This window comes from Typopeltis vanoorti, chromosome 1 (assembly GCF_054136105.1).
Source record: "Typopeltis vanoorti isolate ZY-2024b chromosome 1, IOZ_Tvanoo_1.0, whole genome shotgun sequence".
In the NCBI taxonomy this organism is placed as follows: Eukaryota; Metazoa; Arthropoda; class Arachnida; order Uropygi; family Thelyphonidae; genus Typopeltis; species Typopeltis vanoorti.
The window spans coordinates 2,405,926-2,433,620 of record NC_143549.1 but is presented as its reverse complement, the minus strand read 5'-3'; the positions used below and the strand labels follow the sequence as shown (position 1 = coordinate 2,433,620).

The window sequence follows — 27,695 nt, the reverse complement described above, 5'->3', positions numbered from 1 at the left end:
AAAGTTAATAATATTGAAGGAGAATCTGAAAGGAGAGAATTTGTTGAGGAACCCATGATAATGACAAGCAAAGTGATATCAGCAATGGAACAGCTGACAAAAGGAAAAGCTCATGGAGCTGATGGTGTATCAGTGGAATTACTGAGAACGGCTAGCTTGGAATGCAGTAGTGAATTTATTGACTGAAATTTATCAACAGGTTTGGAAGAAAATATACTGGCCGTTATGCTGAAAGTGATCAAACAAAGGTTGGATCACAAATAGTAAACATGAGATGGATTATGGAAAGAACAAGAGAATTTGAAAGGCCTGTTTAGCTCAGTGGAAGTGGCGCTTGCATCTGCTGCATCTGGCTGCACGAAGATAGACTTATAAGTTCGAGTCTAGTCGCAGACTTGAAAAACTTTTCCTAAGCCTTTCTTTGACTGGTTCAGGAGTTAGTCGATCTCTGACACGGGCTTCCTGTACTTGAAGGACGTACAGGAAGGTGGTTTAATGTTAAATCTGGTGTCAGACAAGGAAGTACATAATCCCCCCTGTTATTATTTATTATCTATATGGATTTATATGAAGGAAAATTGTATTAAACCTGATATCAAAATTGGAGATGTTAATCTCAGGCTCTTTATTTTATGCAATGATGTTATACTTCTAAATAAATCCAGTACAAGCTGCAAGATTCCCTGATTAAATTGAATAACTGTTGTAATAGATTTTGTATGCAGGTCAGCAAAAACAAGATAAAGACTATGAAAATAAGCAGAAGTATTGAAAATATCAACTGTATTTTGAATGGTGAACCTATAGAACATGTAAAACATTTCAGTGACCTAGGCATGATTTTTAGTGAAAATAGTAAATTAAATATGGAAATAGACAACATAATCCATAAAGATGATATGATAGGAAGTCAACCGAATAAATTTATATGGAATAAGAGAGAAATTAGTCAAAACACTAAATTAGCTATATGCAAAATGTTGTTGAAGCCAATTTTAACTTATGGATCTGAGAGCTGCATTAGAAATAAAACACTTGACCAAAGATTAGAGACCACATATATGAGAGTCTTGGGAAAGATAAGAGGCAAGACCAGATGGCATCAGTGGCAATATCATATTAAAAACGAGGATATTAGGAAAGAACTTGACATTGTCAGCATCCAGGAATGCGTCAGCAGAGCTAATCACAGGTGGTGTGTTCACTTAAATAGAATGGGGAAGGAAAGATTAGCAAAACAAGTGTCTCTGCACAGATTGGCAGGAAAGGGACCCAGAGGAAGACCAAGATATAGGTGGATTAATACAGGAAAAAGTGCTTCAGAAGACCAGAAATATAAGATCTGATAATGTTGGAGTCCTAACAGGTAACAGATCGATCTGGAGGAAAATTGTAGATCGGAAGTTAGTAATGATGTAAGTTAATCATGTAGTACTATCATATCCTGCACACCCTTTCAGGGTACATATCAGGAATTTGATGATGATGACAAGAGAATTTCAAAAGGAAGTATTCATCTATTTTTCTGATTAAAGGAAAGCTTTTTGATTGTGTGGATCACAACAGACTGTGAATTGTAATGAGATCAATGGGAATACCTGAACATCTAATTCCCTTGATACGAACACTGTATTACATCAAAGAAGCTTCAGTAAAAGCAGTCTTTGGATAAATGGTTAAGATGGAAAGTAACAAAGCCAGGCTTAATTTAAACATCACAAATACAAAAGTGATAGTTTCTGGTAATTTAAATGAATTCATACTAGATGGAGATAAAATAGAAATTGTTGAAAGTTATGATTTACTAGGGTTCAGAATCAGAAATTATGGTGAATGTGAAGATGAAATTAAAAGAAGGATAGTCATGGGAAAAAAAAGAGGTGTTAAACCTGACAAAAATAATGAAAGATAGAGGTGTCAGTAAGGCCACAAAAGTTAGAATTGTGAAAGCAATGGCATTTCCAATAGTGATGTATGGATGTTAAAGTTGGATTATTAAGAAAGATAGAAAGTGAATTGATTCATTTGAATTATGGTGTGGAGGAGACTATTAAGAATCTCATGGACTGCAAAAAATGACCAATAAGAAGGTTTAGAGAATATAAAGACAGAATGCTCCTTGGAGGCAATGATTGCTAAACAGAAGTTAATGTACTTTGGACATATTATGCAAGTGGATGAATCATTAGAAAAGACAGTTATGTTGGGGAAGATTGAGGGAATGAGAAGAAGAGGAAGACCACAAAAGAGTTGGACGGATAAAAAAAAAGACCTCATCAACTTGAACTTACAGTTACTGAAAGAAAGGACAAGAGGACAAGTGGGCGGAGAATCTTTGTTCACAAGATCAGCAAGTGTCAAAAACGACTGGTTGGCACATAACAACAACAAAACAAAAGTTAAGTTCAGCAATGGAGTATCTATCCTTGCTGCACTCCATCAGAAATGACAAACAGTAAAACATATATTGCATTTTTTGAACAGGGGAGGGACATTAGCCTTCAGTAAGTAAGAATGTATAAAAGGACTGACGTTCTATTTATTTATTTATTCATATACTGTATAAACAGGAATTATTTAAGAATTGCAGCCAATTTTAATGGTGGAATATAGAAGAGCTACTTTAAACACACTATTTTACGCATTTTAGTAATAACGATATTCGATCCTCAAACATAACAATAAGAATGTTTATCATTTTAATAATCATATAAAAATAGAACAAAGAATGACTCTGGGAAATTTAAATACAATACAATATACATAAATTTATGTATATACATACATAAATTTAGTTTATGAAAATTTACTCTCACCTCAAGAGTAAAAGAAAGAACAACATCTAGTTTTGATAACACGGTTTCTCCATCTTCAGTTAACCCTTCTTTAGATAATGAAGACTGACTCCTGGATTAATAAAATATTGTGATAGTTAGTATAATTGATAATTTCTAACATTTTTTTTGTTCGTTGAAAAGCAATGTTTTAAAATCATCATATTGTATTCACAATATGACACAATGTGAAAAGGGAAAAAAGATTTACATTAAAAATTAAAGATTGCAAGTTATTGTTTTTCCAAGACTTGGAAAAACCATATCTTGAGCTAACTGATAGATATCAGATGGAGTTTTACAGTTCGCCTACCGATAGTTTCACATATGTATTGCCAAAATTGTTTGCATGGTCTTTCTCTATGATTGCCGTCATCTAGTTTGTACAGAATGAGGGATTACAAAAAGGATGCGACTTCAGGATGTCTGATGCCCAATGCCATCTGAGTTGTAGTTTTCTGACTATATTGACAAGTGGTTCTTGCTTAGCCAGATCATCACAGTTTATTCACAATATGACGCAATGTGAAAAGGGAAAAAGAGATTTACATTAAAAATTAAAGATTCTTTAAATCTTTAATTTTTAAGATTTAATTTTATGTCCAAACTCTGCTGTTAGGACCATGTCACTAACAGAAGAGTTAGTGACATGGTTCATCCAAGTGTATCCAAGGATCAGTCTGAGACATGTAGTTCCAAAGGATGTTAATTAGATCTGCAGTTTTTTTGGTGCTTATTGACCAGGTTTGAGAACCATGCAAGAAGATGGATCTACTGGTTGCATGGTACAGTCTCGTCTTTAATTATATTAATGATGATTTCCAGATGGGATGGAGTTTGTTATGGAAGACTAGAGCCAGCTATCTACATTTTCTAATAACATTTTCTTTACTGCTGATGTACAATCCAAGATATTCAAAGTCCTTTAATCTTTCTAAGGGTTTATTGTTGATATGAAGTATAAAGATTTCATAACCTACTGAGAAGACTTTGGACTTTTGGATGTTGATCTGAAAACTAATAAGTTTAGCTTATGCCTCTAATAGACCGAGATGTTTTTGTGCATTTGTTGGTTCTGAATCAATAAGTACAACATCGTCAGCAAAGTTAAGATCAGTTATTTGCATGATGTGGGTGGATGTTCTAATGTTAAAACCAAGATCTTCTGTATTGATGGTCCAGAAGATGTAGTCTGAGAACAAATAAGGTGCTAGTACATCACCTAGCAGGACTCCTGTCGTCACTGGCAAGGATTCAGATGTTTCTGTTTTAAAGATCACTGTAACATTGTAATCTTTAAAAGGTGCTGAGATTGCTTGTATGATTTTTGAGGATAGACCATAGAAGCTGATATTTTAAACAATGCTTCTCTATTAATGGAGTCAAAGGCTTTTCTTTAAGTCTATAAAGGTTAAAATGAGTGGTAAGTTTTTATCACATGAACCTTCTATGATTCTTTTGATGCAATGTATCTGTTCTATTGTACATTTTTTTTTTTTTTAGAAATCCAGCTTGGTTTTTTCTTAAAAGTGGTGTTAAGGTTTTATTCTATTGAGTATCATCCTACTGTAGATTTCAACTGTGGATGATAGCAAAGTAATACCTCTGTAGTTATCCATTCTATAAGACTACCCTTTTTGAGTATAAGGACAATAAGGCCTTGTTTCCACTGTTTGAGGTATTATTCTAGTGTTTAAAGCTTGATTCATTATGGCAAGGAGATTGGAATATGTGTTATACCCAGCATTTTTGAAAGCTTCGGCTCTGATTCCATCAATACCTGGGAATTTTCCTGCTTTTGTTTGATCTAATGCTATTTTTAGTTCCTTTTCAGTGAAGATTGAAATTTATTGGTAGAGCAGTGGTTAGTTTCAATTAACAATGACATATCAAAAAGTGTAATTGATGGTGATGAAATGATATATAGTCAAAGCAGCCTGCTTGATTCATATTACACACACAAGGAAATAAAGGCTTACCTAATGTTGACAATCCAAAGATGGGAATGTGCCTGATGTGATCACTTGTTTCTGGCCACTTGTCATGTACTGAAAAATTTCTTCTTTTGAAATCTGTTTTGTTCATTACATGTTTCTATTATGTTCCATGTTTCTAACTCTCAAATGAATTCTACAACTCTCACACACTTAAATCTATCCCCAGAAGGAATGGTCCACAGGTATGTTACCATGTTGGCCACTCCTAGATTCTCTCAATCCTCTCCATATCTCAAAGAAACCCAACATCCAAACATGTACACAAGTGGCCAGAATGGATTTTGTCAGTCAAAATCCAGACTGACAAAAGCTTGGAATGTAACACATCCGATATCACAGTGGTTGAAAAAAGTGAAAACAAGGGTATTACGTTTATCAAAATATCAGTACCAGGAGATAGTCGGATTGACAACAAAGAAAATGAAAAAATTACAAAATATCGCGATTTGCAAATCGAAGTTGAACGAATCTGGCAAAAGAAAACGAAAGTTGTTCCCATAATAATAGGTGCTTTAGGCGCCATCCCTAAAACATTGAAAAAACATCTAGAAGCACTCGAGTTAGATGGATTAAAAATTGGGCAGCTGCAAAAGGCTGCTTTGTTCGGCACAGCTTTCGTTTTCAGAAAGTATTTCCACAACTCATAGGCCCTTGGGTACAGCCCAAATTAGTGGAATATAACCAGCCTTTTCTTAAGACTGAGGAAGCAAATCAAGCTTTGATGAATATTATATAGCATTTAATCTTTTCATCCCAGAGTGCATAGATTTATACTTCATCACATTCAACAGGCAACCATTATTAGTTATCAACACTATCAGTGTACTTAACCTTTTAAGCAGTGAGTTAAAATTACAATTCGCACCTCCTATATGACCTATAAATACATGATTAAAAAAAAAAAAAAAAAAAAAATTCAGAATGGTTTCCAAAAGACTGCAGCATCTTCCTGCAAACACTCAAAAGCTGACATAAATGCATGGCTTTCTGTAGATAAAATTTAAATATAGATAGTGGATTCCGGTTAATTGGGACACATTAGGACTAGAACACTTTGTCTCCTTTTGACTCTAAAGTGCTTTCAGATTTTAACTTTATTTTTAGATTTGCTAGTACTAGCTTATGGTCTGATCCACAGTCTGCAGCAAAGGATCTGCAATTTAGGATACTTGATTTACATCTTTGGTTTACAATAATATAATCTATCATATTCTTCGTTTGTCTGTCTGAAGATATCCATGTCCATTTTCATTGAGGTTTTGGTTGTTTATAGAGAGTGTTGGTTATTGTTAGACTATTATTTGAGCAGAAGTGTAGCAGTCTTGTCACATTCATTGCTTTCTCCATACTCAAACTGTCTGATTACTCTTGGCCAGGTATCCCAGTCTTTGCCTACTTTTGTGTTTAAATCCCCCATTGCAATTAAGAGATCTTAGTTGATGTCCACTGTACTGCTTTCTGTAGATCTGTATAGAACTCATCCATGTCTTTCTCACAATGTTGAAGTTGATGAGTATACTTGAATAATAGTCAGCGATCCAACTGATGTTTGAAATCTTGGTTTAATTATCCTAGGTGAGAAGACAACAGAGAGTTTTAAGCCTTTGGCTTTAATATAAAATTTTGTACTGTCCATAGTGGAATTCTCCTTTTCTAGTCCATCTGGTTTCGCAGAGTCCGATCACTTCCCTCCTGTAGTTGTCTAATTCACGCATTAATATCCAATGTTCCTTCCTAGTGAAGGGTTCTTACATTCCATGTTCCTATGCTTATGTTTTTCCTGTCTACCAGGCGATGTTTTGTTCAAATAACATATTTTTGCCTTCACTATCTTGGTTCCCTAATAGTGAGCACAATCCTTGTTTGACCAGGTGACAGTCAAGCCAGCATGCATCTTTAGGTTGGTTTGAGTTCATTCTGCTTCAATGGTTAAGTGTCAAGTGTCAACCACCACTCCTTGACTGAATTCAGCCACTCCTAACATGGAGTACAGATGCTGTTTGTAGTCTATTCACTGAATACAGTTGTTGCTTGAAATCACCATATCTGGCTACCCTCACTTAATTTAGCCTGTGGGTCAACACAGTTTACCAGGTTGTGGCCACTACCAGTTTTCAGTAGCTTCTTGGACTCATAAGTGAGAACTGAGTGTCCAGTGAGAACCAATCTATACCACCACTTTATATTCATTTCTATTTGCTCCAACTTATATAGATTTCTGTACAGTATACAGCATCTTTACAAGTTCAATGATAGCATGCAGTAGCTATTTCCATTATCCAAGTCAACTATGCTTTATTAAAAGTGAGAAAATTCATTAAGTACAGCATACACTGCACAGAGCCATGCTGCCCATGATAGAATATTGTATTCCTATCCACTAAGTTCAGGATTCTGTCTTTAAGCAACTTTTTCCAACCAACTCTTCTTCCTGCTTCTTCCCCTTTCATGAATCTAGGCCAGGTGGCCTGTTTTGGTGTGTTTCATCAGTCTGCCTCTGTTTCTTCGATCCTATGTTTTATAGTTAATCTTCCTGGGTATTCTATCATATGCCATTAATTCTAGATACTCTTTCCATTTGATTCTGTATTTTTCTATTGTTTTGATTATTGGTATTTGGTTTAGTTCTTTCAGTATGTCTTCATTTCTCTTTTTATCTAGTGTTTTATAACCTGCTGTTCTTCCCGTATATTTCATTTCTGTTGCAATGATTCTTTTCTGATCTCTTTCTCTTATTGCTCATGCTCCACTGCCATATAATGTTGGTTTTGATAAAATATTTTCATTATTCCATTTACTTTGGAAAATTTGTTAATTTTTTTTCAAGGCCTAAATAGTAATAAAATTTATATTTGTAATTAAATTTATAACCTGTTTCAGTGATATTCTATATCACCGAAATTGAAATTGAAATGATTTCTCTATTTCTATCCTCATCAGTCTCATCCTCAGAAATGGCAAGTAATTATCATTACATTTTTATTTTTTAAAATTTAAATTTCATATAATGCTATGTCATTTCATTATCTAATTAAATTTTATTTCAAATCACTTAATTTTTAATGTCAGCCTTAACTGCAATCTTATTTTATTGTCACCAAACACTAGGTGGCATCCAGCAGGTGGCTCAACTATGTAAAGAGGATTAACATTCTTTGTTGTAGCTTCACCTTGTGAATATGTTGACACAATGATTGATGATAACCTGAAAAATATATGAAAGAGGTGGAGTGCAATTGCATGTGGTATATAAAACTCGTGCCAGGAAAGTAACTAGTATAGTAAAAGAGATGTAGGCGAAGAATTCATTTTTATAGATGTCAATGTCACACCACATTGCACACGAGCAGTATTTCCACTGCACATGAGCGGAAGATCTAAAATATTAACAGAATCGAGAGGCTAGTATGTTCCCCAGATCTCAACATCAGAGAACATCACAATAGCAAGATGCAATGCTGCTTGAAATTCTTCTTCAGAAAACACAAAATGTCTTATCCTTGCTCTGAAGGATAAGACATTTTGGTCAGTTTGCCTCAAGAATTCCTGAATCACTTGGTGCTAAGAATGGTACAACATTGTGAGGGATGCATCGCAGTTCAGAGTGAACACTCCATACTGAAATGTCTCTGCACATAATTTTCTGTAAGCTCTGTACATTAATTCTTAACTATGCCAGAAATTTAAGTACCTTTTGCCAAAAACATGTTGCAATTTAATTTGTATGAAATTGATAACTCTGTGTGTGTGAGAGAGAGAGAGATAATTTATTAGTATGCTGGCAATAAATTATGTCCACATTTGGGTGAAGTCATTAAAATTTTTTTCATATACAGGTAAAAATGTAGATTATCCTTAGCTTTGGACACCAGTGTAAAAGGGAATCATAACCTTTTTTTGCTTCTGTATATGTCAATGTCCTCCTTGTTATCTCCATAATTCATTGGATGTTCTTAAAATTTTAGCAATGTGACCCCTAAACTTCAAATCTCTGTCTGTCCACCATCACTCCTGGACCTCTCAACTCGCCCATCTCTGTCAAAATTTCTCCCTGCTCTAGTTCTTACTTTGTAACTTCAGAATCAGTGTTGTGATGCATTTGCTCAGCAGAACAGAGGTTTTCGTGTCTGGTATTAGATACTCTGGATGCCAACCTTGCTAACAAATTTCAAAACCTTGCACTTTGCAACATTAAACTGATAGCTCCACTCATTTGCCCACTCAGTCTTTTCAGATCCTCCTGCAAAAGATCTCTCTACTTCTCATAGCTCTTCCCAACTTTGAATCATCAGTAAACATCCACATATCTCTAGTTAAGCCAGTCCCAATGTCATTAATGTACAAGTGAAACAATAATGATCCCAAAAGAGATCCTGTGACACTCCACGGGTGACCTTCCTCCTTTGGAATAATACTCCTCCATATATCCAACCTGCTGATTGTCTGACAGCCAATCAGCTATCCAACTTACTAGTCTGTTATCTAATCTATCTGTTACACTTTTGGAATATTTCCAGTTGAACCATTCAGTTCAATCATAATATACCTTCAGAAAATGTAGAACTAATATACATGAAAATTATAAATCAGCAAAATTTATTATTATTAAGAGAGACCTCCAGGGAGTCAGAGACTCATCGAGGGAGGCCACATACCAGCTATCACTTATTCTTGAATTAATTGACGCTGCTGGCACTCACAACATCCAATATCAATCCATTCCAATTATGCACCACCCTCTGAGAGAAAAATCTAGCCATCACTCCCTTCTTAGTGGCCCTCATTCTCAGCTTCCAAGGATGCTCTCTCTTCCTTTCCACACCCTCCATAAATTGAAAAATTTCATCAATTGAAATCCTGTATGACCCTTTCAGAAATTTGTAAGTCTCAATCATATCACCCCTCTTTCTCCTGTTTGCTAGTGTCTGCAGTCTACAAATTCAAAATCTGTCTTCATAATCAGTATTCCACACTTTCCTTTGTACTCTCTTCAATATATCAAAATCACAACGGAAACCAGGAGACCAGACCTGTGCACAATAGTCCAAGTGAGGTCTTATCAAGGCCTTGTAAAGAGGCAAAATAACATCCTTATCTTTACATATGAATGTTCATTTCTGCATTGCAATTATCTTTTGAGTTGTATTTGCAATCTTTGCCACATGGCCCCTGAACTTCAACTTACTATCTATTAACACTCCAAGATCCCTAGCCTCATCAGTTTCTTCTAGTCTAATCCTACCAATATAATACGACACTGGATATCCAATCATGCCGAAGTGAATGACTTTACGTTTACTGACACCCATTTTCCCATGCCCACAATTCCAGCCTATTCAAATCATTCTGCAAGTACTGTATTATTGCTGAGTGGTTCAGCTTTATCTTTGGATACTATATAGGTGGGGCCATTGTGTAAGAACAATGGAAGAGCAGGTGAGCAGAAATTACATCTGATATTTTGATGAGCCAACATGCACAGCCTTTAGACAAGAGATGAGTTTTTTGCTATTGGTCTTTATGAAGTTGAAGTTAGATTTACTGATAGCTGTTTTACATTTGTTTCTTAAGCATAGGCTAAGTATGAAGCTACAGTTCTTGATGCATGCCACCTGTAGTAAGACAAGTTTTTATTCAACTCCTTTCTTACATCTTCTGTGGAACCAAGGCTTGGAAAGTGGATGAAAATTCTGAGTCAAATGAGGGTCAAAGATCTTCGTGCCAGTGTGGATGCTTTCTGTGATTCACTCTTTGCAGATATCTGGATCTCTGGAACTACTGTTCTTCCTTTCCATAGGATGAATATTGCTTTTGCTCTTTCAATACAATATGCAGAATGATTTGCATAGGCCGGAATTGTGGGCATGGCACATCCCTGTTAATACCGTTGTAGTGCCAAAAGACACAAGGATGGATGTGGTCAGAGGAGATTGTTCTGTGAGACTGGAAACTTGCACAAGACTGTGATCTGAGTTGCTGTGAAGAGACGAGATCATTTGCTAGAAGCAATGGTTGCATTAGACCACTTATAGCAAAAACTTCCATACTGCATTCAGCTTGATTAGTAGTGTTCGGGAAAGGGAGCTAGTTGGAGTTGTAGATATTGTCACCTAGCAAGATAACTTCACTATTTGGATAGCTGGTTTACAGAGATGGTTGAGCTTCATGGAGAAGTCTGGGTGGCTTTTAGAGTTTGGAGATTGGTAAATGGAGCAGATGAATGTTACTAAGTGGGGAAGGAAACCTTGAGTCAGAGGATGTCAAAAGCAGGGAATCTAAATTTGGCTTTTTTTCTCTGGCAGGCAAATATCAGATTGCACAAAGACACAGGTGCCATCCTTGTTACAAAATGAATTGTAAAGAGCATAATTTGGTCATTCTTTTTCAAAATGGGCATTCAGGAAAAAAAAAAAGAATAATTTGGGCATGGAATGTTAACTGTGGCTGCAGCAATTTGGATTTCTTATAAGCAGAAAATAAGTCTGGTTAAGAAGTCTGTGAGTGGTGATGAATGTAATGTATGCCATTCATGTGTGTAAAGTGGATGTGATTTTTTTTTTTTTTTAAGAAATTCTGGTATGTTTTGAATATTGTGCTTGGTTTTAGGTGGATTGGATGGCTGTCAAAGGCAATTTATTTTAATTGCAGTGTTGTTGCCATCATTGTCTGTTTCAGCATGTCATTCCTTATTTCATTTTTTAGTTTATTGTGATGAAAAGAAAATGTGGGGACATGCAGTGGAAGGAGATAGATTTGTGAACATGAGTGACTAGTTTCCTTACCATTCCCTTCCTCAATAGTGCCTCTCACACACCCTTACTCAGACTTCCTCTCCAGGCACAACCTGGCAGAGTATGTGGCAACAGGATTATGCAACAGGAAATTGACCAGAAAGCCTCCTTATTCATTACAGACAGATTATCCAATTACCAATCATGGAGAATATTCAGAGATTAAGGCATTACTGCCTCCTTGTTCAACTTCACGTGCAACATTATTTAATACCTCAAATGTGTGGTTACAGCAACTCACCCTAGTCATATTTTGTAGTAATCAATGGATCAAGACTTATCTATATCTATCTATTACTGTTTCATTAGTATTTCATTTGTTTATCAATATTCAGGACCTCAATGGAGTGAAGACTTATTATGGGGAAAAGCCCATCTCAAACCACATAAAGTCTATCAAATACCATCATCATCAAATTCCTGCTATGTACCCTCAAGGGGTGTACAGTTCAAACTCAAATCTCAGACTTCAGATCTCCGATTTGGAATCTGAGCTTAGCATTTCTTAATTCTTAAATCTTAATTTAGAACTTGAAAACTATTTAAAAATAGTTTTATTTTTAAATAAAACTATTTTAATTTTCAGTTGAACTATTTTCAAGGACACAAATGGACAATATGTTGAAATTATATATTGAAATAACTATATATGGAATTCAATAAACAGAACTTCGAGATTTGGGAAACATACAAGAGGATTCAGTTTACAAATGGTTCACTTTTAATGAAAAATTTGGCAAGGAAGTTTACAAATGATATGAAATTTAATGATATTATGGTTAAATCTGTATTAAAATTTGTCAATTTTGATTTCAATCTGTCCATTACTGTTCTGAAAAAAAATAAATAACTGAAACAAAATTTTACATCTAGAGATAAATCACTATCCACAATATAAAGTAGCAGGAACACCTAAAGAATAATGTTCTAAAATACGACAAGATAATTTAATATTATTAAAACTCTCGATGACCAACTACTTGATTTAATATTTAATTCACTGCCTCCTCTTTCATTCCATCTACTTCTGCCTTTTGGAACAGTCTCCCCCACTCTGCCTTACTCAAAGATTACAATCCTCAGCTGTTCAAGCTGAATGTGAATAGATTCCTCCTTTTCTTCTATTCCTCTTATCCACAAACGGCAGCAACGTACTACAGGTCTTATGGCCTTTTGTGTGTGGATCAGATATAAAAACAACAACTTATGTTGTTTGCAGCTCAGGTAATGTTAAGTACTGTTACCAAAAACTTTTAAAATAACTTATAAATAAAAAAATAATAATCATTCAATGAATTATGAAAGAAATTGATCAAAAAGTATCTGTGAATCATTTCTTTGATCAACTGCTTTTGCATATGAGCTGTTGTGTAATTAACTGTGATAAATTTTCATTTAATGAATTGTTTCTTCAATATCTTTTCATAGAGCCATTTTAAGTGTTCAGTGAAACAAGGGACTTGTAGGAGAGGAATGGTAAACAGATAAAGCTAAGAGGGCACACTGCTAAGATGATTAAGTCATTGCATTAGATAACTACAATGTTGAAGTGAACACTAACTTGTTAGAATGAGGTTGTTTTTCTTCCCCTGTATATCACTTTGATAAGATTGCATACTGCCTAATGTGCTGGTGATCCAGACAGAGAGGAGAAGAGGAGAGAAATGAAAAGGTAAGAACCTGAGAATTAGAATTTTTCATAGTGAGTGTTGAGGTTATGTTTTATGCAAGCAGAACATTAAGATATCTTGTTCATAGAATTGTACACATGAAGACTGACTAAGGGAAGGTGATCTTTAAAGCCTGAGTAATAGACAGAAGAGAGGAATGATGATAAGCATATAGTGGGTAGGAGTGATCTCACACTACAGATATAGGCAAAATATGATTTTACAACATACAGTAAATGTGTTGGGGGCCCCAGAAAAATCCATGAAAACTGAGTAATAGTGTCAAAAACCATGTGAGGTCCGGATTTTTATTACCACAGTGTGATATGGACAGGCTGAAAGTATATAGATGCTGTAAGGATATCTTCAATAAATATTTTTAAATAAAATTATCATATGCAGGTAGACAGTATGTAATCTAGAAGAGATCTCAAGAGGAATCCCTGATGCCTACAGCTGTGCATAACAAATACTGTGAAAGTGGCTATACAGGAAACAACTGAAAAAAACTTAGGAATAGAGGATAGAGTACTATAAATAGAAAGCAATGAAAAAGATGACAAAAACTGAAGATATTTGCTGTCTGGAATAATTACTCTGAAAAATGGTTAAATGAAACAAGCAGTGACAGAACAGGTGGTAGAAATCAAAAACAGGAATGGAATCAGGAGTATTCAGCAATGCTTGAGTGGAAAGTCAACTAGGGTAGATAATATTTGGTCAGAAATGTGTGAAAATGAAGGTAGTTTACTAAAACTTCTATATTGGCTGTACTGCATAATTCGGAATGCATAGCAAGAACATCAAATTCTGGATGCATAGCAAGAACATCAAATTCTGGATGACTGGAACAGATTTCTCAGTATCCATTTATAAAAAGCAATAAAAGTGAATGTGAGAATTAGAATTTTTCATAGTGAGTGTTGAAGTTATGTTTTATGCAAGCAGAACATTAAGAAATTCTGTGGTCAGAAAAACAAACCAGATTCAGATCAAATAAGGAATTGTCAAGCTCATATTTTCACTTCAATGCAGACAAAAAAAAATCATAATATAATGAGACCATATTTAATTTTTGTAGACCTGGCAAAGCATATGACAGGATACTCAGAGAAAACTGCTCAATTTGTTACAATTAGCTAAGAGCATGTCTCTATTAAACTAGAAGTTTAATAGAGACATGCACATTAGACAAAGTATAATTTTTAAATAGGGGCATCTACATGCTGTATGACTCATTCTTCTCATCTTCCTTTCCCTCTTTTACCTTGCGGTGTCGAGGGTTTATTAATCATCGGACCTCAAACCATTCACAGGATAAGGTGGGTCAGCCCTATGCCCTTCTTGTATTCAGAATTTAAATGCTGTTACCATTTCTGCCTTCTCTCTGAAAGAAGCTCATGACATATTGATCGAAATATAAAGAAGTAATAAATTATATTTAGTTTTCTCTAACATGTGTGAAACTGTTATTTAAAAATTATATTAAGCAGATGTTATTCACAGGAATACTACTCTATATACCAAAGTTGTAAGTCACCAGCAGAAACCAAGGAGGTATAGAAAGATGGTCTGATGAGATGTAAATCAACAGTAACACAAGAATGAACTATTCATTATCATCTAAACTGATCACATGATGAAGGAAGGTGTCACTGGTCTCCTGATATCAAAATTGAAGATATTTGACTTAGCTCTTCACTTTATACTCCCAAATATATTCCAGTAAAAATATTTTTTTATTGGATGAATTTGGGAAAACAATGTAAAAAAGTAGAGTTTAATAAAAAATAAATGACTAGTTTTGTACAGTCCTATTATGCACCTATTCAGATCAAGACAAAACAAATATAAAGAGATATTTACAAAGAGATTTCTGAGTTTCAATCGTCTTTTCTTAATTCATTCAACATGCAACAAATGTTTAACACAGGAATGAGATATCATATGCATGATTCTCTGTTACAAGATATAACATCTATTATGCATGCCAAATAGTGGATTTAAGATTAGACCTTCATTTTTGTTACACTAGGTCGAATATTGTATCATCTCTGTACCTCCTTAAATTCATACATATAATTATTAAATCCCATGTAAAGTATTTTTCAGAGTTGCCAATTAACTTCGTTTTCATTGCTGGTGTGAAAATCTAGTCCAGATTTATTATTATTATTATGTTGTAAAACTCTATGTAGCTTGGAAATACCAAAGCGCTTTACATCGATTTTTACAGAGGTATGTTACAAAAATAACTTTGTCTCTGTATGTTTTATGCTAAATATTACTGTAAATAACTCTGGGAATTAAATGTATTTACTCCTTTAACAAGAATATTTTAGAATGTCAAAAACAAAGGCAATGCTTTGCCACCAAAACTTTGTATAATAGCTCTATGTAAGTGCATAAGAAAGTTGCTTACGAGCTCTGCGCATAAACACCTTCAAAGTCAGTGCCTGAGAGATCTGAAAAGTTCAGACAAGTTTCCGCTGCCTGACAAGATACGATCAAAGGAATGCACTGAGGAGAAGAAAGAACGGGTCGGTCTTAAAAGAAGATAAAGGAAACGTGACGAATTCCTTGGGGGGTTACAACCCTTTGTGCAAGGTTCCAGAGAACATGAAATAAAAAGGGACTAAGCCGGACATCGAGAGCGGAGTTTTCGTCATTGGGAATCAGAGTCAGAGCGACAGTCAGTTAGAGTTATCGTCATTGGCAGTTAGAGTCAGAAATACCGGGAGTGGGATTAAGAGGACCAGAAGTTACGGTGAGCCCACGCCAAAGGAGAAAAATGGGAATGACAAGAGAACAGCAAATGTAAATACCAGAGGCAGTTTCACTCGGAAGTTTTTCTTTTTGTCACGGAGATCAACCGAAGCCAGGAGCCGCAGAAGCGAACTTCAAGTGCCAGAGAATTTGGCCGTATGCTGAAACCTTTTGCTTGAGCTATTCGAGCATCGCAGTTTGCAGTCCACAGCGCGCCAATTCCAGACAAGATACTTCTGATGCAAGACACTCCTGAAGGAAGCTTAAAACCTGAGATGAAGGAAAGGCCATAGAGACTTTAGTGCAAGACTCTTGATTGAATGTGCAATATAGAGCCTCTGTAAGTTTGTTCTATTTTTTTGTACATTTCCTTTTATAATCTAGGAGATATGTTATAGATGGACTGATAAGAATTAGCTTAATAGTAATAAGAAGTGTCCATAAGAGAGTCATTTGGAATGGTAATGATTGGCAAATATACTTTCTTTTAGATATTTTTATTTATTTATTTTTTTTTTTAGATACTTTCAGGCACAAACTTTGTTTGCTCACACTTGGATAAAGGATTAAACTAAATTTATTATACTCTAACCAAGTGAAAAATAAACTTTCAACATCTTTCTCTAAATCCAGAGTAATTTATTAAAAAGGTGGCACACCATTTGGCAACTCCTATAAGTGGAGATCACCTTGCTAATGCTTCTGGCTGGTATCTCCACTTGGGCCTGGCTCCCACTGAAGAGACCTCAATAAAGGTCGAAACTAGTCTGGGTAGCGGCCCTTCCCTTAATGCATAACATTAGACATATCCGCAAGGAGATTTTTTGCATTATGGGAGATACTGAGATAGGAGTGATAGTAGCTTGCTCCACCTTTGCAAGGAGTCGCCCTAGTGTTGCACTACCTTACCCCAGTCCTTCAGGACTGGGATAAGGTAGTGCAAACTTTTCAGGCACAAACTTTGTTTGCTCACACTTGGATAAAGGATTAAACTAAATTTATTATATTTTAAATTATAGATCACAGAAAATAGCATTATTATTATTATTATTATTATTATTATTATTATTATTATTGTAGTAATATAATAAAAATGGAATATAGGGACTCTTTCCATGTACATATCAATTTATATCAGAAAACTTATTGTGTTATCATAATGTAAATTGTATTCTATAATAACAGCATAGTGATAACAAAAAAATAGTTATATAACAGTAATATAATATTCTGTTATTCTCCTTCACTCCAGAAAAATGAATAAAATAAGATTAACTATTACTGTCGTATTCCTAGCAATCATTGGAACTTTGAATATACACTTCAGTAAACAGTTCCTAAGACCACTCATAGGCTATAAAAGAATAGACAAGATAAGAAATAAGAAAAGTTATCATAATTAACATAACAGAAGACATCACAAACTATAGAAAGAACTGGAAATCCACATAGAAAGAATGACTGAGGACAGATGGTCAAATACTGCTTGAAAATAAAAACCAAAGGGACACTGATTAAGAGGAAGACCCAGGAGGAGAGCAAAAGACTTTTTAAACCCTTGAAATAGGTTTAAAAACCCTTGACAGCCAAACAATTGCCTAATATAGAAAGCCAAGAAGAAGAAAGAAGACCATTACTGTTATTATAAAATTTCTATTTCTAATGGATAAGAAAGAAAAATAGTTACTATTAGAACAGGCAATTTTCCTAATGCCTACAGAGCAATCCTCAACAGAAGATGCTCATGCTATCTCATCACACTCAAATTGTAGAATGGTTTCCCTCCCTTGATGAGTCTTTAGACTCCTTGGAGGTGGCATTTAATAATAATAATAATAAATTCATGTTTTGCATGAAATCTCAGTTTTTAACAGGGAAAAACATGCTAAAATTGAAAAGTTAATTATTTTACCAAAAATCAATATATAAATAACATGAACATTTTTTCCTTGTCTCCACACAGCACTAATGTGATATGGGATCTAAATTTCTCATGTAGGATATATATATATATATATATATATATATACTTGGAATATAATTAAGGCATCATGCCTTAATTATATTCCAAGATCAAATTATATTCCAAGACCAAATCATTCTTTGAGATGTTTTATTTTAAGAAATAAAACATCTCAAAGAATTAAAAATTTTTGAAACATTCTATGGGCCACAATCCTACCTAATGTAACTAGTTTTTGAAATTCACCTATTATAAGATTGTTTTTAGTAAATATACAACTGAATAATTCCCTAAACAACTGAATACTGGAGCTCAGAAAAAACAGAAAGTAGAGGTTGGAATAATCAAACAGCAATAATATGGATACAGGCAGATAAAAGAATAATTATTTCATTTCATTTCATTTCTCGACAGGTGAAATGAAGTTATAGATTTCAGATATACTGAAATGTGAAGTACACAATATGAAAAGTATGAAATATGAAAGAATAAAGACGTATATATTTATAATTCAGTTACTATGGGCAGTCATTGCAGTGGGGGGGGGGGGGGGGGGGGGTTGAAACACTTCAAATCGAACATAAAATTTAAATAATTTCTGTATAGGACATATCTCAGATAATTTCATTATATATGTATTTTACAATGGTTAATTAACAGAATTCTTATTATTGAAATGTGCACTCTACAAATAACAACAATAATAATCTGTTTCATTTTCAACATTTTTCAAGTCATGAGGTCATAAACGCTGCACTATGCTACAATAAAGTTAGAGAGATTCAACAATATTATTGCTTGTTGGAAGTTTATTTTACACTTGGTTAGACTATAATAAATTTAGTTTAATCCTTTACCCAACTGTAAGCAAACAAAATTTGCACCTGAAAATGTCTTCAGGACTGAGGTAAGGTGATGCAACTCGTAGAAAAGGTGGACCAAGCTCTCATCACTCATTGTCTCAGTATCAGATGTGCTTTGCATTATGGGAGATACTGACACTGAGTGATGAGAGCTTGGTCCACCTTTGCTACAAGATGCACCACCTTACCTCAGTCCTGAAGATATGTTCAGGTGCAAACTTTGTTTGCTTACACTTGGATAAAGGATTAACTAAATTTATTATAATATTATTGCCTTTATTTTTTCTCGTGTGGGAGGAAAAGAGTAAAATGTCACTCTATAATTATATCAGATGTTCTGTCGGCAAAAATAGCAAGAAAATAATCATGTGTGCTATCTTTTCAAAACACAAAGAAAAAACATTGCAAATTCACACAATAAAAAAAAGTACATTTTTTTTTCTTGCTATTATCTGTTTTTCTTTTTTCTTGTAGTACAAAGAAGAAATCACTACACATTTTAAAAAGGCATTTTCTTCTAGTTTAGATATGTGGCATTGTTAGAGTAGCTATACTTGACCATTTTACACTAAAATGCATGAGCATGTTCCCCAAGTGATTTACTTTTGTAACACTTCTCTCGCAAACGACCTTGAAAATAATTTCTCTGAAATATCTGCTGGATGAATAGGTCAATAACCCACCCAAAAATTTAAACAATTATGCAACACATATGCACCTTTTTTAAAGAATTCAAATCCTTTTTATCCCAAGATAATTGTATCAAATAATTTATAATTTTCCAATAATAAAAGTGAAAGTGAGATTATTATAATTTATTATAATTATTTATAGATACCAGGCAGAAGCATTAGCAAGGTAATGCTTCTGCCTGGTATCACCACTCGGGCCTGGCTCCCACCGAAGAGACCTCAATAAAGGTCGAAACTAGTCTGGGTAGTGGCCCTCCCCTTAATGCATAACATTATACATATCCGCAAGGAGATGTGTTTTGCACTATGGGAGATACTGAGATAGGAGTGATGTTAGTTTGCTCCACCTTTGCAACAAGTTGCCCAGTGTTGTACCACCTTACCCCACTCCTGAAGATACTTTCAGGCGCAAACTTTGTTTGCTCACACATGGATAAAGGATTAAACTAAATTTATTATAGTCTAACCAAGTGAAAAATAAACTTTCAACATGTTTGTTATATTTGACAGACAGGGCAATCTGGAACATTCATCTATAAGACCATGTCAGAGAAGTGAAGAAAAAATATATAAATCTGAACTAGCTTTTCAAACTACCAATGAAACCATTAAGTTAACAGCGAATCACTAAAATGCCTTACACAGAATTTAATAAAAACCTATGCATACAGATTTAAGGGAGCAAGAGAGATGATATAACGTCTGTCCCAGTGTAAAAAAATCAATGGCTAATTTTAAATCAACTATGCTTAGCATACATAAAGAATATATATATGTAGGAAGATTCATTTGCTCAGTTGATATTCCTTTTTTAAAAATAGGAAACTAGTTGTGCTATTAAACATCTTAAAAATACTGAATGACTAGAAACCGAGAAAAAGGAAAACGTTTAATAGCACAACTAGTTTCAGCTTGTATCAGCCTTCTTCAGTTGCACATTAAAAAAGAAATAACCAGTAAAACATAGAGGAAATAATTGTAAATATCACGGAAAGTTAGTGTATATATATTCAGCGTCGAAGTCTGCGCATTCAAAACTGTTCTCTCGACGGCTTCATTGTTGGGGGAATGCATGCATATAGCATCTCGCAAACGTCAGTATTTGATCATAGCACAATCGCATTCTGAAAGGTTGCAACTCAGGTTGTTGTTGTTGAGATGTAGGTGGTTGAGAATGATTTCTTTTGATTCTATTATCTTTCATTCTAATTCGTTGTGGCAACGGAAAATATTATTAGACTTGTCCCAGAAGACTGCATGGCTAAGGTTTTCAGCATTAGAATCGGCAGAGAATAGAACATGACTAGACAAAGCACTGACTCGCGTTCTCCTGTAACTGACGTCTCTCCTATGTTCTTCAATGCATAACTCGATCGATTTCTCTGTTTGGCAAAAGTATGGTATATCACAGTTGCGCCAAATCTGGTAAACACTGGGATATTTAAGGTTGTGATGCCTAGGTTTTGGATGGCTCACTAAGGAGCAGATTTTTGGAATCTATTTTCGGAAGAGGAGTAAATAAAGTTCATATGTTTTATTTCCTAAGAACCTTGACGAATTTTGGTGAGAGAGCTTATGTATGGTATAGAAATATTAAAAATATCAAAATATCTGGCTAAATCTCTCAAATGTTTTTCTGGTAAATCATCGTCTTTTATTAAAAACTCCACAGTTTTGTTTCATATATAAAATATATTATTATTAAGGAAGATAAAATCATGGCTAGTTTTGACATCGTCTCCTTATTTACCAATGTTAATTTGAGTTAATTTACCAATGTTATCTTTGAGTAGTACAAGAACTTCATCCGTAGGATGAAGTTCTTGCACTACTCAAAGATAAATTATCTTAAAAGATCATGGCCTTACTTACTCATTGCATCCACTCGGGATACTTTAAGTTTCAGGACACCATTTATAAACAAAATTATGGCCTTGCAATGGGTAATCCATTGTCACCTGTACTTGTGAACATCTATTTAGAAGATCCTTTAAAACCAAGAATTGGGAAAAGATATAGTGATGATTTGGAGCCATGGCCGTGAATCTCTCCTGAACTTCCTAGAACATCTAAATAATCAACACCTGAACATAAAATTTACGGCTGAGTTTGAAGCTAATGGCTTTCTTCCTTTTTTGGACATCAAACTGACCTGTTCCTGAGAAAAATTAAAAATCTCGATTTACAGAAAAGCTACCCACACCAACAGATATCTTCATGGTCAATCCCATCATTATCCTCCTCAAAAGTTTGGAATCATTTCTACACTAGGACATCGTGCTCACTCTCTTCTTGATGATGAGATAGAACTTAATAAAGAACTCCATTTTCTCAGGTCTACTTTTCAACTAAATGCTTATTCACATAAAACAAATGACAAATTGCTATTAAATCCACCCGTTCGCAATAATGAAATGACCAATAGGGTGAAAGGTAATATCTCTATACCATACATAAGTTCTGTCTCACCCAAATAGGCCAAGGTTCTTAAGAAATGCAACATAAGAACTTTATTTACTCCGCTTCCAAAAATCCGCTCCTTAGTGAGCCATCCGAAACCTAGACATCACAACCTTAAATATCCCGGTGTTTACCAGATTTGGTGCAACTGTGATATACCATACTTTGGCCAAACAGAGAAATCGATTGAGTTACATATTGAAGAATATAAGAGAGACGTCAGTTACAGGAGAATGCGAGCCAGTGCTTTGTCTAGTCATGTTCTGTTCTCGGCCAATTCTAATGAAGAAAACCTTAGCCATGCAGACCTATGGGACAGTCTAATAACATTTTCCATTGCCACGATGAATTAGAAAGAAAGAAAACAGAATCAAAAGAAATCAGTCTCAACCCCTTACATCTCAACAACAACCTAAGTTACAACCTTTCAGACTGTCATTGTGCTAACTTTTCGTGATATTTACAATTATTTCCTCTATGTTTTACTGTTTTTTTTTTTTTTTTTTTAATGTGCAGCTGATACAAGCTATATATATATATATATATATATCGATGAATTAGGCTATTAGAAATGGTATTCTGTAATTTTTTTTTTATTAGACCTCTAGAGAATCAAGCACTCATAGAGGTAGGCCATATATATCACTCACACTAGCTGTCATACTTTTTCTTAAACTCATTCACACTATATGCACCCACTACTTCACTAAGCAAATTGTTCCACTCACTCATGGGCCTATGAGAGAAAATTTAGCTCTTATCCTTTTTTTTAATTGGTCACTCCAAATCCACCTTCAGACTGGCATTGCTATAGTGTCATTTCTTGCAGGCTATTCTCTCAAGCTCTGACCACAATTTGAAGTCCAATGGTTTCAGATCAGGACTTCTATATGGTGAATCTGATGGTGATACGTAGTTAGGCATTTGTCTCCGAACACTGTTGTGTGGTCTTGTTGAAAGTCCACTACATACTGTGAAACAAGGTGTTGTTCAGGAGCCATACCACAAGTACCAGCACTGTGTCATGAAATAATGGCAGCGGTTTGATTCTTTTCTCACAGAAATGCAACTTGGATACCTCTTCTAGAATATGTCACACACACCAAACCATTACTGACACAAGATGACGACCATTCGCAAAATTGCATATAATGTGTGACCATCAAGGAGCGTATACCCAATCATTTTGGCAGTTATATGACTCTTCAAAGACTATGGGATTCTATTTTTGTGGTATCCTATCAAATGGCTTAGCAAAGTCAAATAGTATCATAGCATATCCATTTCTTTTAACCAATTTTAGTCAGAACAAAGTAAATCCTTTGCAAAGAAATTTTGTTTCTCCACTTATTTCTGTATGGAAGTTCTTACAAACTTATCTAAAATCTTAATAATTACTCCAATCGTCATCATCAAATTCCTGCCGTGTACCCTCAAGGGGTGTACAGGATATGATAGTATTACATAAAAAATTTACATCATTACTAACCTCCTACCTACAATTTTCCTCCAAATCAGTCTGTTACTTGTCAAGACTCCAACATCCAGATTTTATATTTCTATCGTGTAAGACACTTTTTACTGTATCCATTCACCTATATCTTGGTCTTCCTCTGGTCGTTTTCCTGGCAACCTGGCAGAGAACACTTGTTTTCTAATCTTTCCTCGCCCAATCTGTTTAAGCGACCATACCACCTGAGATTAGCCCTGATAACGCATTCCTGGATGCTGACAATGTCAAGTTCTTTCCTAATATACTCATTTTTAATATGATACTGCCATTGATGCCATCTGTTCATGCCTCTAATCTTTCTCAGGACTCTCACATATGCAGTCTCTAGTCTTTGATCAAATATTTTACTTCTGACCCAGATCCATAAGTTAAAACTGGTTTGAACACTATCTTGTATACAGCTAATTTAGTGTTCCGACTAATTTCTCTCTTATTCCATATGAATTTATTCGATTGACTTCCTACCATACCAGCTTCGTTGATTCTGTTGTCCATTTCCATATTTAATTTATCATCTTCACTAAAATTCGTGCCTAAATAGTTGAAATGTTTTACTTATTCCACAGGTTCTCCATTCACAATGCAGTTGACATTTGAAACGATTCTGCCTATTTTCATTGTCTTTGTCTTGTTATTGCTGACCTTCATACAATATCTATTACAACAGCTACTCAATTTAGTCAGGGAATCTTGCAAACTTGTAGCAGATTGATTTAGAAGTATAACATCATCTGCATAAAGGAAAGAGATGAAATTAACATTTCCAATTTTGATATCAGGTTTATTACCACTTTCCTTCATAATGTCATCCATATAGAAAATGAATAACAGAGGGGATAATGTACATCCTTGTCTCACACCAGATTTAACATTAAACCATCTTCCTGTACTTCAATTCTAACTGCTGACTTAAAACTCAAATAAAGACTAAGTATGTATTGCTTGATATAATGGCCCATTGACACCATATAACTTTAATGCTTGGAATAGCTTCTCTCTTGGCACCTTGTCATATCCAGATCTACAAAACTTAAATACAGATCTTTGTTATATTCCCATGATTTCTCAACAATTTGTCATAAAGTTTAGATCTGATCCTGACAGCCTCTATTTGGTCTGAATAAATTTGTTCTTCAGCAAGCTTTCCTTCCACAATTCTTCACAACTGCTTCTCAAGTATACTTGCATAAATCTTACCAGGAACACTCAGTAGGGAAATACCTCTGTAATTCTCACATTCAGTTTTATTTCCCCTTTTATATATGGGTACTATGGGAGCTCTACTTGAATTATCGGGAATTCGTCCCTCTGTCCAGGCCTTCTGAACTATGCAGTGCAACCACTGTAAGACTTTTATACCTCCATACTTCAGCATTTCTGGTTGAATATCATCTACTCCAGCTGTCTTTCCACATTTCAAGCCTTTGATGGCCTTTTCTACTTCAAGTATGGATATGTATTCCTGACTGTTGAGTGTTTTTTACCACTGTGCTATCACTGCTTGTTTCATTTAGCAATATTTCAAAGTAATTACTCCATACTTCAAGAATATCTTTTTCTCCAGTTTTCATGTCATGTAAAACTCATTGTAGCTTGAAAATACCAGAGCACTTTACATTGATTTTTACAGAGGTCAAGTCTCATGAGATTGTTACAAAAATAACTTGTATGTCTCTATGTATTTTATGCTAAATATTAATGTAAATAACCCTATGGGAATTGACTGTATTTACTGCTTTTACAAAAATTTCTAGAATGTCAAAAACAAAGGCAATGATTTGCCACCGGAACTTTGTATAATAGCTATGTATAAGGGCACAAGAAAGTTGTTCATGATTTAAGTTGAGAAAGTTGTTTGCGAGCGCTGCATATAAACACCTTCAAAGTTAGTGTCAAAGAGATCGGCAAGGATCAGACAATTTTCCGCTGCCCGACAAGATAGAATTAAAGGAGTGCATGGAGGAGAAGAAAGAACAGGTCAGTCTTAACAGAAGATCAAGGCATCGTGCCAAATTCTTCGGGGGTTACAACCCTTCATGCAAGGTCCTGGAGAATGTGAAATATAAAAGGACTAAGCCGAACATCAAAGTGGGAAGTTATCGGAGTCGGCAGTTAAAGGCAGAAGTTCCAGAAGTAGGATCCAGAGGATAGGACGTTTCGATGAGCCATGCCAGAGGAGAAGCCGATCGGAATGACGAGAGAACAGCCGATGAAAATACCTGAGGAAGTGTCAGTTGGATGTCTTTTTGCTGCTGGAGGTCAACCAAAGCCAAAAGCCGCAGACTGGTCTTCAAGCCTGTATTCCAAAACCTCTTGCCTAATATCCCGACGAAACGTCCCCTAAAGCAAGACTCTCCAGACGGAAGCCTAAGGTCCGAGATGAAAGGAAAAGCATAGGGACTTTAGTGCAAGACCTTTGGATGAGTGTGCGACACAAAGCCTCTGTAAGTTTGTTCAATCTTTTATTGTACATTCCTTTTGTAATCTAGGAGATATGTTACAGGTGAACTGATAAGATATAGTAATAAAAGTGTCTATAGGAGAGTCCTCTGATTTTTTCTTAATTGTAATATAATTTGTGAGATAACTTGGCATAGCTAGCTAACCTCTTGGTGAGTAAATTAGTTTCAATAATCTGATTTAATAAGTGGAGAAGTAATTGAGTAATTATATTGTATAGTTATTTAGTATTGAAAAGGGAAAGTTTGTTTCTTTATGCTACAATAAATGATTCTGCACATCCACTTTCACTTCATTCAGCAACACTTTTTCCAGTCTCCACACACCAAATCCATTCAGATGCAAACCATCCTTCTTGTATAAGTCTTTTCACCCATCAAACTCAATCCACACATCCACAAACTCCATACCACTCCTCCTGCATAACCTGCGCATAGAGCCATTTTCGCAATTATGGTCTTGTAAAATTCAATGTAACTTAAAAAATACCAAAGCGCTTTACATCGATTTTTACAGAGATCAAGTCGCATGTTGAAAGTTTATTTTTCACTTGGTTAGACTATAATAAATTTAGTTTAATTCTTTATCCAAGTGTGAGCAAACAAAGTTTGCGCCAGAAAGTATCTTCAGGACTGGGGTAAGGTGGTACAACATCGGGTAACTCACTGCAAAGACGGAGCAAGCTAACATCACTCTTATCTCAGTATCTCCCATAGTGCAAAAAACATCTCCTTGCAGATATGCATAATGTTATGCATTAAGGGAAAGGCCACTACCCAGACTAGTTTCGACCTTTATTGAGGTCTCTTCAGTGGGAGCCAGGCCCAAGTGGAGATACCAGGCAGAAGCTCACACTTAGATAAAGGATTAAACTAAATTTATTATAGTCTAACCAACTGAAAAATAAACTTTCAACATCTTTCTCTAAATCCAGAGTAATTTAATAAAAAGGTGGCACACCGTTTGGCAGCTCCTATAGGAGGAGATGACCTTGCTAATGCTTTTGCCTTGGTATCTCCACTCGGGCCTGGCTCCCACTGACGAGACCTCAATAAAGGTCGAAACTATTCTGGGTAGTGGCACTTCCCCTAATGCATAACATTATACATATCTGCAAGGAGATGTGTTTTGCATTATGGGAGATACTGAGATAGGAGTGATGTTAGCTTGCTCCACCTTTGCAATGAGTTGCCTGGTGTTGTACAGCCTTACCCGAGTCCTGAAGATACTTTCAGGTGCAAACTTTGTTTGCTCACACTTGGATAAAGGATTAAACTAAATTTATTATAGTCTAACCAAGTGAAAAATAAACTTTCAACAGTTTCTTTATGCTAAAAGTCTAACAGATAGGTAGAGATAGTAACTTCCCTATCGTTTAATTAATGTACTTTGTTATTAATGTAAATAAATGTGTTTTAATTATATGTCAATAGAGTGCAGCCTGATCTTTTATTTTACAATGCACTGTTCCTAAATAAACTTGAATCTGTGAGCGGGAAACAACTAAGGCATTAAAAGTGTAGTTTAAGTACTTAAGAACCACGACTGTTTATGTAAACTTTATTAAAGGAATATATGCTAGAGAGAGAGATCTGCTGGACGTATTACTAAGTCTTACGCAGATATAGAAATACTGGTGGCACAGTCTTAACAAATAAAATTTCCAGTGTTCATAGGCATATGACT

The 27,695-nt window shown here is 35.0% G+C and overlaps 1 protein-coding gene across 3 annotated transcripts in view; it reads right to left on the bottom strand.

Annotated features, from left to right (window-relative positions):
• Cadps (calcium-dependent secretion activator 1) overlaps positions 1–27,695 on the bottom strand; it is a 1,213,340-nt gene that overhangs the window by 1,039,001 nt on the left and 146,644 nt on the right. For all 3 annotated transcript variants that reach the window (XM_090396519.1, XM_090396528.1, XM_090396537.1), the window contains one exon: positions 2,817–2,907. In XM_090396519.1, coding sequence (XP_090252645.1) covers positions 2,817–2,907 — 91 coding nt within the window. The remainder of the gene's footprint in view (positions 1–2,816; positions 2,908–27,695) is intronic.